This window comes from Sander lucioperca, chromosome 18 (genome assembly GCF_008315115.2).
Source record: "Sander lucioperca isolate FBNREF2018 chromosome 18, SLUC_FBN_1.2, whole genome shotgun sequence".
Taxonomy (NCBI): Eukaryota; Metazoa; Chordata; class Actinopteri; order Perciformes; family Percidae; genus Sander; species Sander lucioperca.
In genome coordinates, this window is record NC_050190.1 from 16,946,015 (window position 1) to 16,961,712 (window position 15,698).

Here is a 15,698-nt window from a genome sequence, read left to right on the forward strand (position 1 = left end):
GCTCATGATGCAGCAGAATGGTTCCTGTAATAATAAATTAGGCTATTATATAGCCTAGAATATTTTCAGATCATCATAACTGATGCATATGAGTAGGCTGTACATAGCCTGCACAATTTCAATAATGCAGCTGGTCAAGGAGGAGCTATTTGTTGTAGCTGTTTGCTTGGTTGTTTAATCTTTGGCAATGCATCATACCTAATAAATTCATGCATGTCTCTAAAAAATATAAGGTAGAATGGAAAAGTAAAATGGAAGTACCAATGAACAGCACCTCAAACAGCTACCTCAAAATTGTAAATAAGTACAGTCCTGGAGCCACTGTACCAAGTTCTACATTTTACCACTGCTGTCTGCTCAATATGATTGAAAAACTATGTGCACGATCACAAATACATATTTTAAGTGGCTGTCATACATGCACTGATAAAACATTTGAGCATTTTTGTATGGTATCGAAGATATTTGGCTGATGATGATTCATTTAAGTTGTGATGGGTTCTGCTTTATTCAATGTAACAACAAACAAAATAGGCTATGTAAAGCTTTTTACTGTAAGTAAAACAATATAAAACATGCATATTAAACTGCTGAGGTAAAACACAGCTAAAGCCCTTTGACAGTATTTACATCTTAATAATGAGCACCAGGAGAGCAGCTACTTATTCAGCTACAGCAGACAGTTCCCAGTCTATTCAAGCAGCATGATCAGTCACTCTCCTTTCTGTTGTTGGCTCTGCAGTGGTCCAACTGTTGCAAGAGTTTCTGGGTTTACAGTTCCACATGTGATTGTATCATATCAAAGAGGCGACTTCAAAATAAGTTTGAAGCAACAAAGTACTCTTATTTGATAAAACTTCAAATTCTACCCTATCAATATCAAGTTGGTACTCTTCAAAAACAAACAAAACAAAATCCAGCATCCATCTGCACAGGCTGTGCCTTTAGTTTGAGTACATTTATTGTAAGTCTGTATGTTGTTCTGCCCCATCAGGGCTATTCCTGGTACTGCCTCTCTGTGGCAGTGAAGAAATCCTCCAGAACGCTCCTCAGGTACTCGAAGGTGGGCCTGTCCTCCGGGTTTTCCCTCCAACACAGACACATGACGTTATACAGCCCCTCTGGACAGTTTTCTGGCTTCGGCATTCTGTAGCCCTGCTCCAGGCTCTGGATTACCTCTGGGTTGGACATACCTGAACAAAAGGTAAAATGTGGGAGAGTAGGCAATGGATGTGATGTTTTCAGCAATTATAATCTAGATTTGTAATTGGATGATTTTATAAAATGATATCGTGATGGACAAGTATGAGTGCAGTAAGTATTTACCAGGGTAAGGTATGCGTCCATATGTCACTATTTCTGTCAAGAGGATCCCAAATGACCAAACATCGGATTTTATGGAAAATGTGCCATAGTTAATAGCCTCTGGGGCTGTCCATTTGATGGGGAACTTTGCACCTATGAACACAGGAGGAAACTTTATTTTTCAAAACAATCACAAACACTTTTTTTGTAATTACAATTAAAGTGATTACTTCCCATACCAAATGTGCATAAACAAAAGCCTTATTATAAATTAAATAATATTCTATAAGACACATTATTTAGCCTGAAAAAAAAGTCCCATAGGTTCAAAAGAACATATGATATAAGTAATTTGTTTTATATAAGTAATTTGTTTTAGGTGTTGTTACCCTCTCTTGCTGTGTATTCGTTGTCCTCAATCAGCCTTGCCAGTCCAAAGTCGGCAATCTTACAGATGAGTTCATTAGACACCAGAATATTGGCTGCTCTCAGGTCTCGATGAATGTAATTTTTCTCCTCAATAAAAGCCATGCCATCAGTCACCTGCAGGAGGCAGCACATCATCAGACAAGCCCTATGACTACGTAGAAGCAAAAAATGCATGATTGTAAGGGGCCTGTGTATGTTTTAATATTGTGTAATATTTGTGTGTGTTGGACAGATGAACTGGGTTGGTGAACTTCCAAACCAGGGAGTTTACCACTTCCCCAGGTCAGTTTCTTATACCCTTTACCTCTGTACTCCACCCAGGTACACAGCTGTGTCTCCTCTACTTCCTGATATTAAAAACTACAGTCCTGCCTTTACCACTGCAGATTATCAGACACGGATTATTCCAGTGACTGTGTTTCTGATTCAATCAAGTACTACATGAGTCATTTCTACATAGTCAGACCTCAGAGGAAAATTGGTACTACACCTAATGCATGAGGCAAGTGTGTGTGTGTGTGTGTGTGTGTGTGTGTGTGTGTGTGTGTGTGTGTGTGTGTGTGTGTGTGTGTGTGTGTGTGTGTGTCTAACTCTTTATGTTTTGCTGGGTCAGTGGTGTACATTTCAAACATAAGAATCTATCACGTAGGTGCAATTGGCCCTGGGGGTCTTGTCAGAAACGTGACATGTAGGTATGTCTGTGTATTTCATAAACTTCTACCGTCGTCATGGCTTCCCACTCAGGCAACTTAACGCCTCTTTACTCTCCATTTGATTGTGGTATGATTCAGTCTGAAACTTAATTTGCATTTGGATTCATTAAATTATCTAAGGTATCTGCTTTACTCTCCTATAGCTGACATTTATTTGATTAAAATCTCAAACTCCGCAGATTACATACACACATTTTAGGCAGGCATAAGGATGTGGACAGAGTGTCCAATACTGCGGCAAGAGCAAGGTCGTTAATCACCTGAATTTTTATGATGATGGTTAGACTAAAATGAGTTACTTGCTTTGGCGCTTTTACCGCAAATGCTACCAGTGCATGACAACTGGCTTAAAAGCATCTTTCTGTAAAATATGTTCACCACAAAGCTCTGTATAAACTCTACCTCTAAGCTCTAAGGCGTCGGAGAAATTGCCTACTCCGGATGAAGAATCTCTTGTCTTGTTAGACTTTGAAATTTTAGTCTGTCTTCCTGTGGTTGTGTTTTCCATTCCCACACCCACAATACATGTAAGTCAAAGTTCCTTTACTGACATGCAAAATTTCAAGAAATAGATGTGGGCATGATTATAGTTCAACATTTTGGGAAATACGCTTTGTTTCAGAGACTTGCCAGTAGTAAGTTAGCTTAGCATAAAGAAGGAAAAAAAAGGAAACAGGAAAACTGCTAGCCTGGCCAAGCACTTCTAGAGTTAACTAATTAACATGTTATATCTTGAATTGTTTGTTTTAAACTAGCTCGAGTCTCGGTTGGTTTCCTGACAACCCCACAGTGACTATAAGACCCCAGGAAGTCACTGCTTGCACCCAGGAAATAGTCTGGTTTTATACTAGTAAAACCACAACTTTTCATTTTTACACATTGCTACAAATTAAACAATCAAATAAAATGAATGTTATATGTATGTTATTAGTGAGCTTTAGAGGTGGTATGTGGATTTTGTCAACTTCGACCGGGTCAGGTCAGCTGTTTCCCCCTGTTTCCAGTCTTTGTGCTAAGCTAAGCTAACTGTCTCCTGGCTGCAGCTTAATATTTAACAGACAAATATGAGAGTGGTATCAATGTTCCATTGTAACTCTCGACACGAAAGAGAATAGACATATTTCCTAAAATGTTGAACAATCCCTTTAACTTCCAGTCCATGTCAAACCCCATGTTCCAACAGTGGTTGTATCTATTGCAGAGCTGTGACAGAGCATCTTACCATATGTTGATTAAAGAGATTTTACAATTTCAGAGAAATTAAGCGGAAAATCTGCATTATACATTTAGTTTCAGATTAGATTTACATTTCAGATTTTTACATTTCAGCTGAGTCGGCACTGTAGTGAGTAGACTTTTCTTGCAACCTATTCGGGCTGTTTGGTTAACAAAGTTTCATTTATTATTGTCAAAACCGATGTTCATAACAATACACATGCACCTCTGCACACACACCCAGCTCTGTCGTTATTACAAGATTAGTGTTGAGTGTAAGCCTCATTACAACAGTGGCCAGTTTCCTGTCTATGAGGATCATGCTGAGAGAACAGGAGGTAAAAGAACAAATGAAAGAGAATCTGGTAAAATGGAGTATGGAGATAAGCGCAGACACATATTGATAGTAAAAAAAGAGATGTCTTGCCTGAGACGCCATGTCTATCAGAGTGTTCATGGGCAAATTGCTTCCCTCTGTCGTTTTCAGGTAATCCACTAGGCTACCTGTAAAAATGACATTCAAGTTATATCTCCTTTCAGGAAAGCACTTTTTGCTGAACAATTTGAATTTATCTTGCAAATATTGTCAGCCTCAACACCAGGGACCTCTTTCTGCAAATAATAAACTAGATTCCAACCACCAGTACATCCTGAATATTACAGATGCATACACTTGTTTATTGTATTGTATTTAAAGGTGCAGAAGATTAATTAGATTAGATTAATTGGAAAACAAAGGTAAAGTCATGCTTTGTCCAGAAGACTGACACTATTTTCCTTGGTCAAAAACACAATGTTTCCCTGCAGACATAAATAGTCAGTTGGACCAGAATAGCAGTTCAGATCAGGGAACATAACACTGTGAGGAAGTACACGGAGCATCAGTCAACTTGATGCATAGTTTCTGACAGATGACTTTGTGTTTAGTTTGATTAGCACAGAACAATACCTCTGCACACCAGCCAACCACGTCAAACCAAAGGAAATGCTTTAAGAGGAATGACTGTGCCAGGAAAGAGGAGGCCTTTGCTCCTCTGCTTAACTCCGGAAGACTGCTTTTGAAGTCTGAGAGCCAGAGGAACGCTCTTTGTCAAGGTCACAAAGGGAAGCTGGGATGACACGCCTGTTATTTTCCATCTTTGTTGTCTTCAATAATAAATAAAAAAAGGGACAAACTGAAAAGACGGTTACTCCGAGCCATCCTTTTTCTTGACAACAGAGGCGGCAATTGTCTCCTGTCCACACATGGATCCCAGACAAAGAGGCATCCTCATGTAGAGCCACTGCTGGTGGTTTACAGGCCACTCAAACAAGACCATACAAAGGCACTCCATTCAATTCAGCTGTAAGGCTGTTGCTGTGTTTGTGACAGCATCTCTCTATGCCTTTTGTTATTGTTCCTCCAAGTGTAAAAAAAATGCCAAAGACTTTTGAGGTTAAAGTGAAACAGATACTGGATCCGTTCCATATGACTGCTGCATTTGGGCGTAATAAACTATTACAGGGCATAGAGCTTGTAATATGAAAAGTTGTTTGCAGCTGTTACCATGACCCCAATTTATTACTTGTGTTTGTGATTTGCAGTCATTTCACATATACTTTGTTTTGTAAGAAGGGAGGAAGAGATCCAGTGCAAGATGCCGAACAACCTGCCAATACAGACTCTGGAAAGTAGCCAAGTATCATCAAGGGGTCTCGGTGAACAATAACCTGGTGAATCACACTCTCCTATTTTAATACCCCAGCGATCTCAGACGGGCCAGGAGAGACTTCCACTCGGTGAGTAAACACCAGTAACCTGTCTGCAGAGGCCTTGGCAAAGAAGTGAAAGTTCATGTTTGCTTTGAAACATTTTAACACAGAGCGGCGAATACAGGAGCGTCGCGAGGAGAAGCTGAAAATAGCCCATCAGAAGGCAGGCCACTTCAGCAGAGCAGCATGCTTTGGGAGGCAAGGCTCATGACTTAGCTCCCTTATTTAGGTTTGCTTTCACAGCTGCATTCATGACCAATCACGGGTGATGATTATACGGTATTGTTCCAGTAATGTGCGTCTCATATCATATCTTTTATCAAACACAAAAAAATACAAAGGCAGCTGTGGTTGTGTGATCAAAAGGTGCTCAGCTAATTCAAAAGAGTCACTGGAGTCTGAAAACACTATGACTCATGAAAAGGGTTAAACACATAGTGCAGCCCAGTCTTTTGTTCAAGCTTGCACTCATAGTCCGATACCAGATCAACATGTTTGATCCTGAATGTCTACGATGTGCCACTGCCTATAAAACACTTACTTTGTCTTTGCTCCAGGCGCAGACCTTACCCTGATGACACCGCCTTTGGTGTTAAGGGCAACGGGGCAGGAGATTAAGAAAATTATAGTTTCAGACAGGCTTAGACAAATTCCAGGTGAATAAACTGAACTGAAAGGAGCTGGTATGATTAAAGAAGGATTTCTTTAATTTCATGGAAATACCCTGGGACCATAGTTTTCCTTTTCTTTTGATGCTTTCAGTGATATCTGAAATCTTGATGGTTGTTGTTATTAGTAAAATGCCTCAGGCTGTGACACACATCATATTTCTACCCACCATTTTCCATGTACTCTGTGACAATATAGATTGGCTCCTGGGTAACAACAGCGAAGAGGCGGACAAGGCGTGGATGTTGCAAGTTCTTCATCATGTTGGCTTCTGCCAGGAAGGCTTCCACCGACATTGTGCCCATCTTCAGGTTCTTAATTGCCACCGTTCTTTCATTATTGTAGACACCTGACAAAACACATTTAGACATCAGTGGGTTTCTGAAAGGCATTGATTTAATCAAGATGAAGAGTGTACAGCTATGCTAGCAGCTCTGTTAGGCTGTACTTAGGTTACAATGTTAACATGCTGATGTTAAAATGTTACAATGTTGTAACAATGCTAACATGCTGATGTTAAGCAGGTATAATGTCAACCCTGTCTCCTAAAAATTACATTCCCATACAACGAAACTGAATTCTTCTTCCGACTGAAACGTGTTTTCCAGTAAAACGGTCACAGTTTTAAACATGTGGTAATGTTGTGAATCGAAACAAAACTACTTGGTTAAGTTTAGGAATATATATCATGGTTTGGGTTAAAATTTGTGTTTGTTACTTAACTGTAGTTAAGTATGTTACATATGTGACGTAGGTTAAGTGGACTTCAATTAGATAAGTATTTCTGATTTGTCGAAGACAAATGTCATCCCGAACAAAATGCATTTCTCTCATAACGGAATTGAGAATGCCCTTATGTGTATGAGAACATCATTTTTAGGAGACATTATCACTATTTTAGTTTAGAGTGTTAGCATATTGACATTTGCTAAGTAGCAGTAAACACAAAGTATAGCAGAGGCTGATGGGAATGGCATTAGTTTTGCAGGTATTTGGTCATAAACCAAAGAATTGAACTGATTGGAATTTTGACCTGATGATGGAACTAGAAGTAAAGTCAGAGAAAGCCCAAAGTCATTAGGATTCATCCTTTTGGGACCATTAATATTGGTACCAATTTAAACAGAACATCCAGTAGTTGTTGAGCTATTTCACTCAATACTAAAACTGTCAACCTATTGAACTTGTGATCAAATATGTGCTAAACTAACAGTTCCACATGACTTTCATGCTAACAGGATCTCATTCCAGATCTGGTACACTAACCAAACTAAGACATGTCAATCTAACCCAGAGCCAACCAGTTCCATCTTCAGTCATGTAACATGTTTAACATCTTAAACCATGCATGAAGTGTAGCAATGGGAAAAGATTACATTCACTATTTAAAGCACTCCTTCACCTCTTTTTTATCTACAGTGGAAATCTTCTCGTGATAAAGGATGGTTATTATCACATATTTTCATGTAAGCTAATGAGAATAAACACTTAAAAGCAAGTGACAGTCACTCCCATTATTCAAGTATGTCCTTGAAGCAATGCTTGGATGAAGATAGAGAAACAAATACAGTGCCCAGACTACATGCAAGAATATACTGTAAATAGAAAGTGGATGTGAAATGGTGACTAGTTCCATGGTTGGCAATGTTTATCTCTAGTACAGTGATTTATTTGGGATGTTGAATTGTGCTGGCAAATTAGGATGGAAAATAGAGGGCAAATACCCATTTAATTGAATAATAAGCACAATAATAAGCACAGATTATTTCAGCTGATACCCTTCTAGTTTACTCCACAATGACAATAGACTCAATTCATTCATTCAAGTATTGGTAAGAGACCATTCCTCTAATCCGTGAGCTCTTTGGAAATTTTGATTTATGTTGTTTGAGTGATGTTACATAACAGGGATAATACCTCTCATCATTCTCCAGTTAACCAGCTCATACAAGCCTAAAATTAAGACTGTGTTGAGGAAACTGTTTTGCATACTCTGCAGGAAAAAAAAACCTGGCTAAAGGCTTTCTAGCAGCCCACAACTTGATTGAGCAACCAGGCTTTGTACATGTGATGTATCTGTGCAAAATGTACAAAATAGACACTTTTAATTTAAGAAATCAGTCATAAGCCCCATATCGTCTCCTCTGTCACTCACCCATCCAGACTTCTCCAAACTGTCCTGCTCCAAGCCTGCGCTCCAGCTTCAGGGACTCGCGCGGAATCTCCCACTCATCCTGCCACCAGGGCTTCTGCGGTGCCCTCGACTGGCACGGCTTCCCCAGCTTTGTGCACAACCCATCTGCGTCACCTGGACGACAGAGAGAAGAGAGGCAGGTTTAGAATCATTCAGATAAAGACCCCACAGCAGTCTTTATTAATCCCCTCAAGAGGCTGCACGTACGTGAGTGATGCTGGACGAGCTCCTTCAGCGAGTTGAAGGATATCTTGGCTGTGATGTAGAAGCCACCGCTGTCCATGTTGCGGATTCTGTAGTGCTTGACTCCTTCACCAGTGTTGTGGTCCAAGTCCCTGATTGAAAGGGCGAATGACCCTGGAACAAAGAGGAAGCATAATCTATTGTGAGATGATGCAGATTTCATCTGAAATATTTAAAAATCAGAAATCAAATTAGGTTTAAACGTCAGTTTGGGGGTCTTATGTGTAGCATATGTATACAGCTTTACAGTACAAAAGAATATTTATTTATTACGCATCTAGTGGGGTTAGCAATGTTTGTGCTGCATTTCCAACACAAATATGTTCATGTCTAAAAATAAGCAAATGTGGCCAACAGTGGAAGGCCATACTTCGGAGAAACTACCTTGTGAAATAGAAACTTTGTTTATGCGTAGACTGCATAATGAGTCAATGCCATGATGAAAAAAGATCACCTTGGGTTGTTTCACTCTCTCGAATCAAGAAGGAGCCCAATGTATTCCCAGGAGCGAGCAGGAGCCTCATGGCTTCGTTTCTAGAAATGTTCTTGAAGAACCACCTGCAGCAAAAACACACAATATGCTTCACACTTTGAGCGAACCACTTCCCTTCCCTTAAGGACACAGCATGCATGATATGAGATGGTGTGACGTGACGTTGAGAGCAGTTATGTTTCCTGTATGACATACGGTTCAGTCTCCATTGTGGTCATTGCAACAAAGTTGTGCGGGATGTAGCCCTGCTGGCCTGTGGTGAGAGACTCTGCCAAATACCACTCTGGATCATCCCTGGATGTCAAAAGACACAGCAATGAGTAAGTTAACATACCAGAGACTCCTCACAGCAGTCTAGACTTTCTGGGATGAATGTGTTTCAATGAACCCCCCACAGGCAAAAAGGATCTTTGTGATGTACATGTACCACACTTAGAGGGCAGGTACTGAATGTCTTGTCTTACATATTAGCAGAAGAGACAGATGAGAGATGCTCACTCCAAGTTACATACACTATTTAATCACATTGAATATTGCTTGTTAAACCTTTGGCATTCATCAGAAGAGTAGTCCTCCCTAAAATCAAAATGAATTATCATATTTTCACAGAACTCTTTGTCCAGCCACCAACCAAATTTTTTTTTTATTTATTCATTTAACTATTCAATTACATATTTTATACTTTTTGTCTTCCTACATTACAGTCTGGTTTAGTTTTGCACAAAAAAACTGGAAAATGTTCAACTCTACCTTAGAAAAAAAACTAACTAAAAGATGTTATAATCTACCTTAGGGAAAGAAAAAAAAACATGTTATGTGTGTAATCATTACTCCTCTTCATGTAATTGTAACCCCCAAACATTTCCAGACATATTACTAAGGACATTATTGTTGTCAATGGTAACAACCCTAATCAATTGAAAGTAAACTCCAGTAGTTTGCTGGACCACCAAATAAAGCCAAATATATATATATATGTATATATACAGCGAAACGTTTTGACATGTTTGCGTTTATTCAACAGTTGACAGTAGAGAGAGACAGGAAACATTGGGCGAGAGCAAGGGGGATTAACATGCAACAAGTCTCCAGTCGCAACGGTTAATATGTGATATGTGCCTTAGCTCACAAGACCACTATGAAGACCCAGGTTTGAGTTTTGGAGCTGTAAATAATACTTAACATACATTAGGTGGCAAGGATGCACATGGGTTATGTTGCTGCATGTAGTGGTCCGACACTTACAATAAATTCGAATTTCAGGTCTCGTGGGTGTAAGTTGATAGTATACAAATTAATATCTGGGGCTGGAATTTTGTTAGAAATCTTTTTTTACCAAGCTTTACTATGTGCTAAACCAGCCACTCTTACTTGTTGATGATCTTGAGTTTGTCTCCCTTCTCAAATCCCAGGTCACCATCATGGTTGGGTTCATAACTGTATATGGCCACCACAAGGTTGTCTGCAAGAGGAATATTGTAATTTTTAGAAAAATATCAAATGCATACACTAAAATTATTTAAGGAGAAATTAATTAGAAAAGTGAGAAATTGAAAAGATGTGAACGATACATGCAGATGTAAAATAAATGTGTAATTTTCAATTTAATTGGGGATAAAGGAAAAAATAAAAAGCTTTTTTTTAATGTATTATTACAAATACAGTATTATTATAATTGTCTTATGTATTCAATTATACATTTAATAATACTTTAGCACTTTGAAATTTGTAAATGTCTCACACACTTACTTATATTTTCTATTTGTACTACTACTGCCATTCTGTTTTTCCACACTACTTTACTTTACCACCACTACTTGCACCTGTAGATAATGAAACACACACAGGAAAAATGTTCTGTATCTTATCACCTGGTAAAGGAGATGTAGGAGGCGAATGCTGTGATGGGTAATTGTATGGAATCAGCTGGTCTGTGTACTGGTGAGGGAAAAACAAGGTTAGACTTGCATCTTAAATTCAGCTTGTTGAAGAACGATAGAAGATTCATGCAGTAAAACAATGAACTATCAAATGCCACATTTGCAGTAAAAAGATATGCACATTTCTGGTTTATGATGCAGATGTCATCGGTTATTCTCCCAGACAAAATGTCTCGTGTATTGTGGCACGCACAGGTGGTTTTCTCCTTTATTTATAATCTAATGAGACATCTAACTCATGTAGAGGAAACAAACAACATTGAGGTAATAATTACTCACTTAATCACACACAAAAGACAACTTCCCTTGCAGTTATTTAAGATATAAACCTTTTCTTGGAAATGGTTACATAATCTACACAACATGAAAAATATGGTGGGACTCCATAGATTATGATATGAGAAGGTGCGAACATAACATGGGCTCCCACCGTGGGAGCCCATTTGCACCTTCTCACTTGTACGGCAGTCACACTTATGTCCATGTCCTCCAAGTGGCCATTCACATTCAACCACACTAACAACCAAAAGCCATTCATGTCAAACTCACTTACACACAGACTCATTCATACACTACAATGTACGATGTACTGACACAAGTACATGCCTGCACATACAAAATGTCCATATACACTTACTGGATTGCATGACTGGGGAGGTATGGGGCAGTTGCAGTGTTCGCAGATTTCATCCAGGTTCTCAATCCACTCGCTGTCTGAATAGTCGGAACTACAGTTACATCCCATCTTTTCTGCAATTTAGAGTTTAGAGTTATTTTTTTGAAGGTATAATGGGCATCAACATGTTCATAAAATAATGAATACTCCGTTTTTTTAATAGCTAATGAAAGTATTTTCTTTTTGGCCGGCATCTTAGATAGCTGGTGTCCCCAAATAAATGTCTCTCATATCAATTCAAGACAGTTTTCAAGTATCATGCACTGCATTTTGAATTATGGAATCAAATACTGTTAACAAAAAAAAAAAAAAAAAAAAAACGTGAAAAAATCCAAATAAAATGGCCTTTTAAAGATTTGTAGGTGGATGACACTAACAGAAGACACAAAACGTTTTGTTTCCGAAAACTGCTTCAATCGGATGTGACTGAGAGCCTTGTCTCAAAATGGAGGCTCAGTAATTAATCAGGCTGGAAATTAAGAACCTATCATCTTTAAAAGCTGTTATTTAAGGTACTCTTTTGACACCGTACAAAAGTCAAATAAAATCACATCCAGAACTGTGACAAACAGCTACATTATTATCAACATCTTCAGCATTTTCATGTTCTAATTCTTCTTCAGACTTGAATAGTAGGCTCTATAAAACTCTGCAAATACTAATCTTATGTAATCCAATGTGGCATGTTCTGTATTGTGTTTTACATTGGTACACTGTACGAACTGGCTTTCTCAAGTTTACTTAGCTCCCATTGGGCCACTCATGGAACCAGGTCAGTGGGCTAATCGCAGCAGCCATAGTGACCCAAAGGCTCAGAGCCGTGAGAAGAATCTGGAAAGGATTGACCTGGCAATAACAACCCACCACTGTACAGAGACCCCGAGGAACGAATCACAGGAGGATCACCAGAGTTTTCTTGAATAATCAGCACTCCTACTTCTACTGGCCGGCACTCAGGGAGTCACACAAACAAAGTCAGCATTTTCCACTGAGGGGCTACCCTCTTCTTTTTATAATCTGCAGCTAAAAGCCTTTCCAAACAAATACTGATGATTGTTATTGTTTGCAAAGTATTATGGGTATGTAGATGGTCGTGTGGCCTGTAAAAATGTTTTGACAATTGTCAGTGAAGATTATTGACTAATAAACTACACCTTTCCAAAATGCAATTGAGAACACCATAAACAAAGAAACTACATTTACAAATAAAAAGACATTTTCACATGGATTTTCTTGTTGTTGTACCTATTTTGTTCCAATTTCGACGTTTCATACTCAAATTTGTTTTTGTGCTTCACATCCAGTCATTATCACCTACATTATCTCTCGCATATAGTCACATTTGTGTGACAGCTTTGTCTTTACAAACACATAAATGCCTGAAGTTGATATTTCATTTTGGATTAATAAGATACAGATTAATATTTTATTACAATGAGAAAGCATCCTGTTGTTCTTATGTTGTCCAGTGTTTTTTGTAATACTGATTTTTATCAACAGTGACGATGACACAACCAGTTGCTGAATATGTTTTGTTATTAGCCTAAACGTTAATATCATGCAACAACTAAATATGGATTTTAGCTAGTTGGCCATACCTTCTGGGTGTGGACATTTTTATTACTCTCTATATGTCAAATTTTTTTATATATTACATAAAAGTCAAAAGACTCTACCAACTGTGAACAACCCCTGTGATCAATATAACATATTGTATATGATAATTACAGAGAACCATAATGATAATGGCTGTACCTTAGTCACAGTATTTTCTTTCTCTATATTCTAAACCTATGTAACACTGATAAACGCACAAGTTTGAAACTCACCTCTTGAAATATATGTCTCTTCAAGCGTCCAACAATATCAGATTTCACGTGCCGCCATAGAGATAGTCTTTGTTAAATAGTTATCTTTTTTTTAAAAAGAGCTACCTAGCAATGAGTGAGTTTTTCACCCCTGGAGCCCGGGTGTGAAAATGAAATCGTCCGCTTCTCTTATTATAACTAACTCGATAGAAGTGCTGATGTGTGTCACACACTTTGGAGGAGTGGAGGAGAGCGACTCTGAGAGTTTCCTGTCGTTGAAAGGTTGAGGGTTGCTCTGCAGGCTTCTAACAGGTGCTTTACCATGCAGCTGTGTGTGAGCAGGGGGAACATTATAGGGGTCAGGACTGCTCCTTTCCCAAAGATGTTTCCAATACAGATAAAAAAAAAGAAAAAAAGGAGGCTATGGTAGACTGTGAGACAGTGGTGAGGTTATATTTATATATTTCACTTTTGTGTGTAACAGCTGTGCGTCAGTGAACTTTAAGGTGAGGTGGTGGTCCAGTTAATCAAAAGAACTTACCCTACAAGAGAGTATTTGATAAGAAATATGATTTCAAATAGCATCAGGCTGATCTGAGCAGTATAATAATTAATTACAATATTTATAGTATTATGTATTTATAGTAACACCGCACAAAATACCATTTGTCCTGGTGTACCATTTTTTAGCCAATTGGGACAGTCATGTTTCCTGTGTAGTAGTTTCAAGCCTAAGGTTTAGTATCACAACACAAGGCTAACTTTACCAATCACACATGTGGTTTGTGTTTGTTATGTGTGTGGCCAGCGAGCCATTTAAAAATAGACTTTGGCCTTGATTTGCACAACCAAGTCAAAAATTGAATGGAGGCCACACCATGGTCCCATTTAGAAAGGAGACATAAATGAACAAGTCTCTCAGAGTGCTAACACTTTTCTACACCTTTCAGACAACTCTGCTGTGGGCCGCATCTCTTCTCTTGTGGTGAACGGCTGCTGCTGCTACAGAGCACACACCGGCAGGAAGTCAGTCCAAGCATTTACAGGAAGTGCACAGACATGTGCTTAGAAGACTGCCACAACATAGATTGAGTCTCACTTGATGAAACCACCTGAGCTCACTCTTTTTCCGTTAAAGCACATAACTGAGAGAGTGTCAATCTAGGAGGCTGGATGAACTACAAAGTCTTTTAGTAAGCTGGTTTCAAACATTTTATCTGTTTCTGAAGGCAGAATCTCATCATAAAAACGAATTCCTCATTAATATGAATATCATGAATAATACCGTGGATCAACAGGCACATACTTAAAAGAGCCTCACCATTTTTGGAGATCAGCTTTTAGGAGACCTTATGAGCCTTTAAGGGTATTCCTAGTTTCCCTTTGACCACAGTTGTCGCTACTTCTAAATGTGGTTGGAAATCACATTCTGTTACGCAATCGAATCGAGATACTATCAATATGCGGAAAGTTTTCCGACCCTCCTACCGCCCCGCTTCACGATGCAGGTGCTGGCCTCTTTCATTTGAGCGGGTGCTGCTTTTGTTTTGCTTCTAATGCTTACTCATATACACTCATGTTTTTAACCAATTCAAATATCTTACATTTTTAAGTTTGTTTAGTTTCAATAAATACACTCTAAAACCAGCTTCTGCTCATGTGATGGCAAGTGGTATGATATGGGGGGGAAAGGTCAAGTGAAACTATGTGCAGGGCAGAGCTGAGTGGCATGAGAAACTCAAGTGTGCAGAGCTTTATTGTAAAAGCATTCACTGAAGAATGAGGCCTCAAGGTACAATACCTCGACCTGTGCATTTTCCATATGATATTCATTTCCACTATTGGGGCCTAACGTCGCACGTGAGGTCATCCGTGTCCTGACGTATGCCACATTAGGATCATGTCAACAGTCCCAGTTGTGCTCTAATTTCATGCAGTGGCTGCACTCCGCCAAGGCATATTTGTTTTTTTGTTTGACTAATTACTGTATGTCCAACAGTGTCTGTGGTTCTGCACATCCCTCTGGGGCCCCTTTCTTATGTTTGGATACACCAGGTCATGAATGTCTAGTGGCAGGAAAGAAGAGACTATTGTACAGGATGACTTTAAGACTTAGGATGGATGACGGGGATGGATCTGATGGAGCGTGTGGTGACATTTAGCCTGGATAAGATTGATAGTAGATTGTGCATAGACACATGCACAGAACCCAAAGTTAGAACCATGAAAAGTTAGAACCATGTAATAATACTAATTTTAAA

General features: G+C 38.9%; 1 protein-coding gene across 1 annotated transcript; it reads right to left on the reverse strand.

The window, feature by feature from the left end:
* Positions 1-488: 488 nt before the first annotated feature.
* Positions 489-13,705, reverse strand: lck (LCK proto-oncogene, Src family tyrosine kinase). The gene is made up of 13 exons (XM_031288694.2): positions 13,459-13,705; positions 11,591-11,703; positions 10,885-10,951; positions 10,385-10,475; positions 9,209-9,307; positions 8,975-9,078; positions 8,485-8,634; positions 8,239-8,391; positions 6,253-6,432; positions 4,090-4,166; positions 1,695-1,848; positions 1,327-1,458; positions 489-1,193 (listed from the first exon to the last, which is right to left on the reverse strand). The coding sequence occupies exons 2-13, from the start codon at positions 11,696-11,698 to the stop codon at positions 997-999; spliced, it is 1,512 nt and encodes a 503-aa protein (XP_031144554.1). The 5' UTR covers positions 11,699-11,703; positions 13,459-13,705; the 3' UTR covers positions 489-996.
* Positions 13,706-15,698: the final 1,993 nt, after the last annotated feature.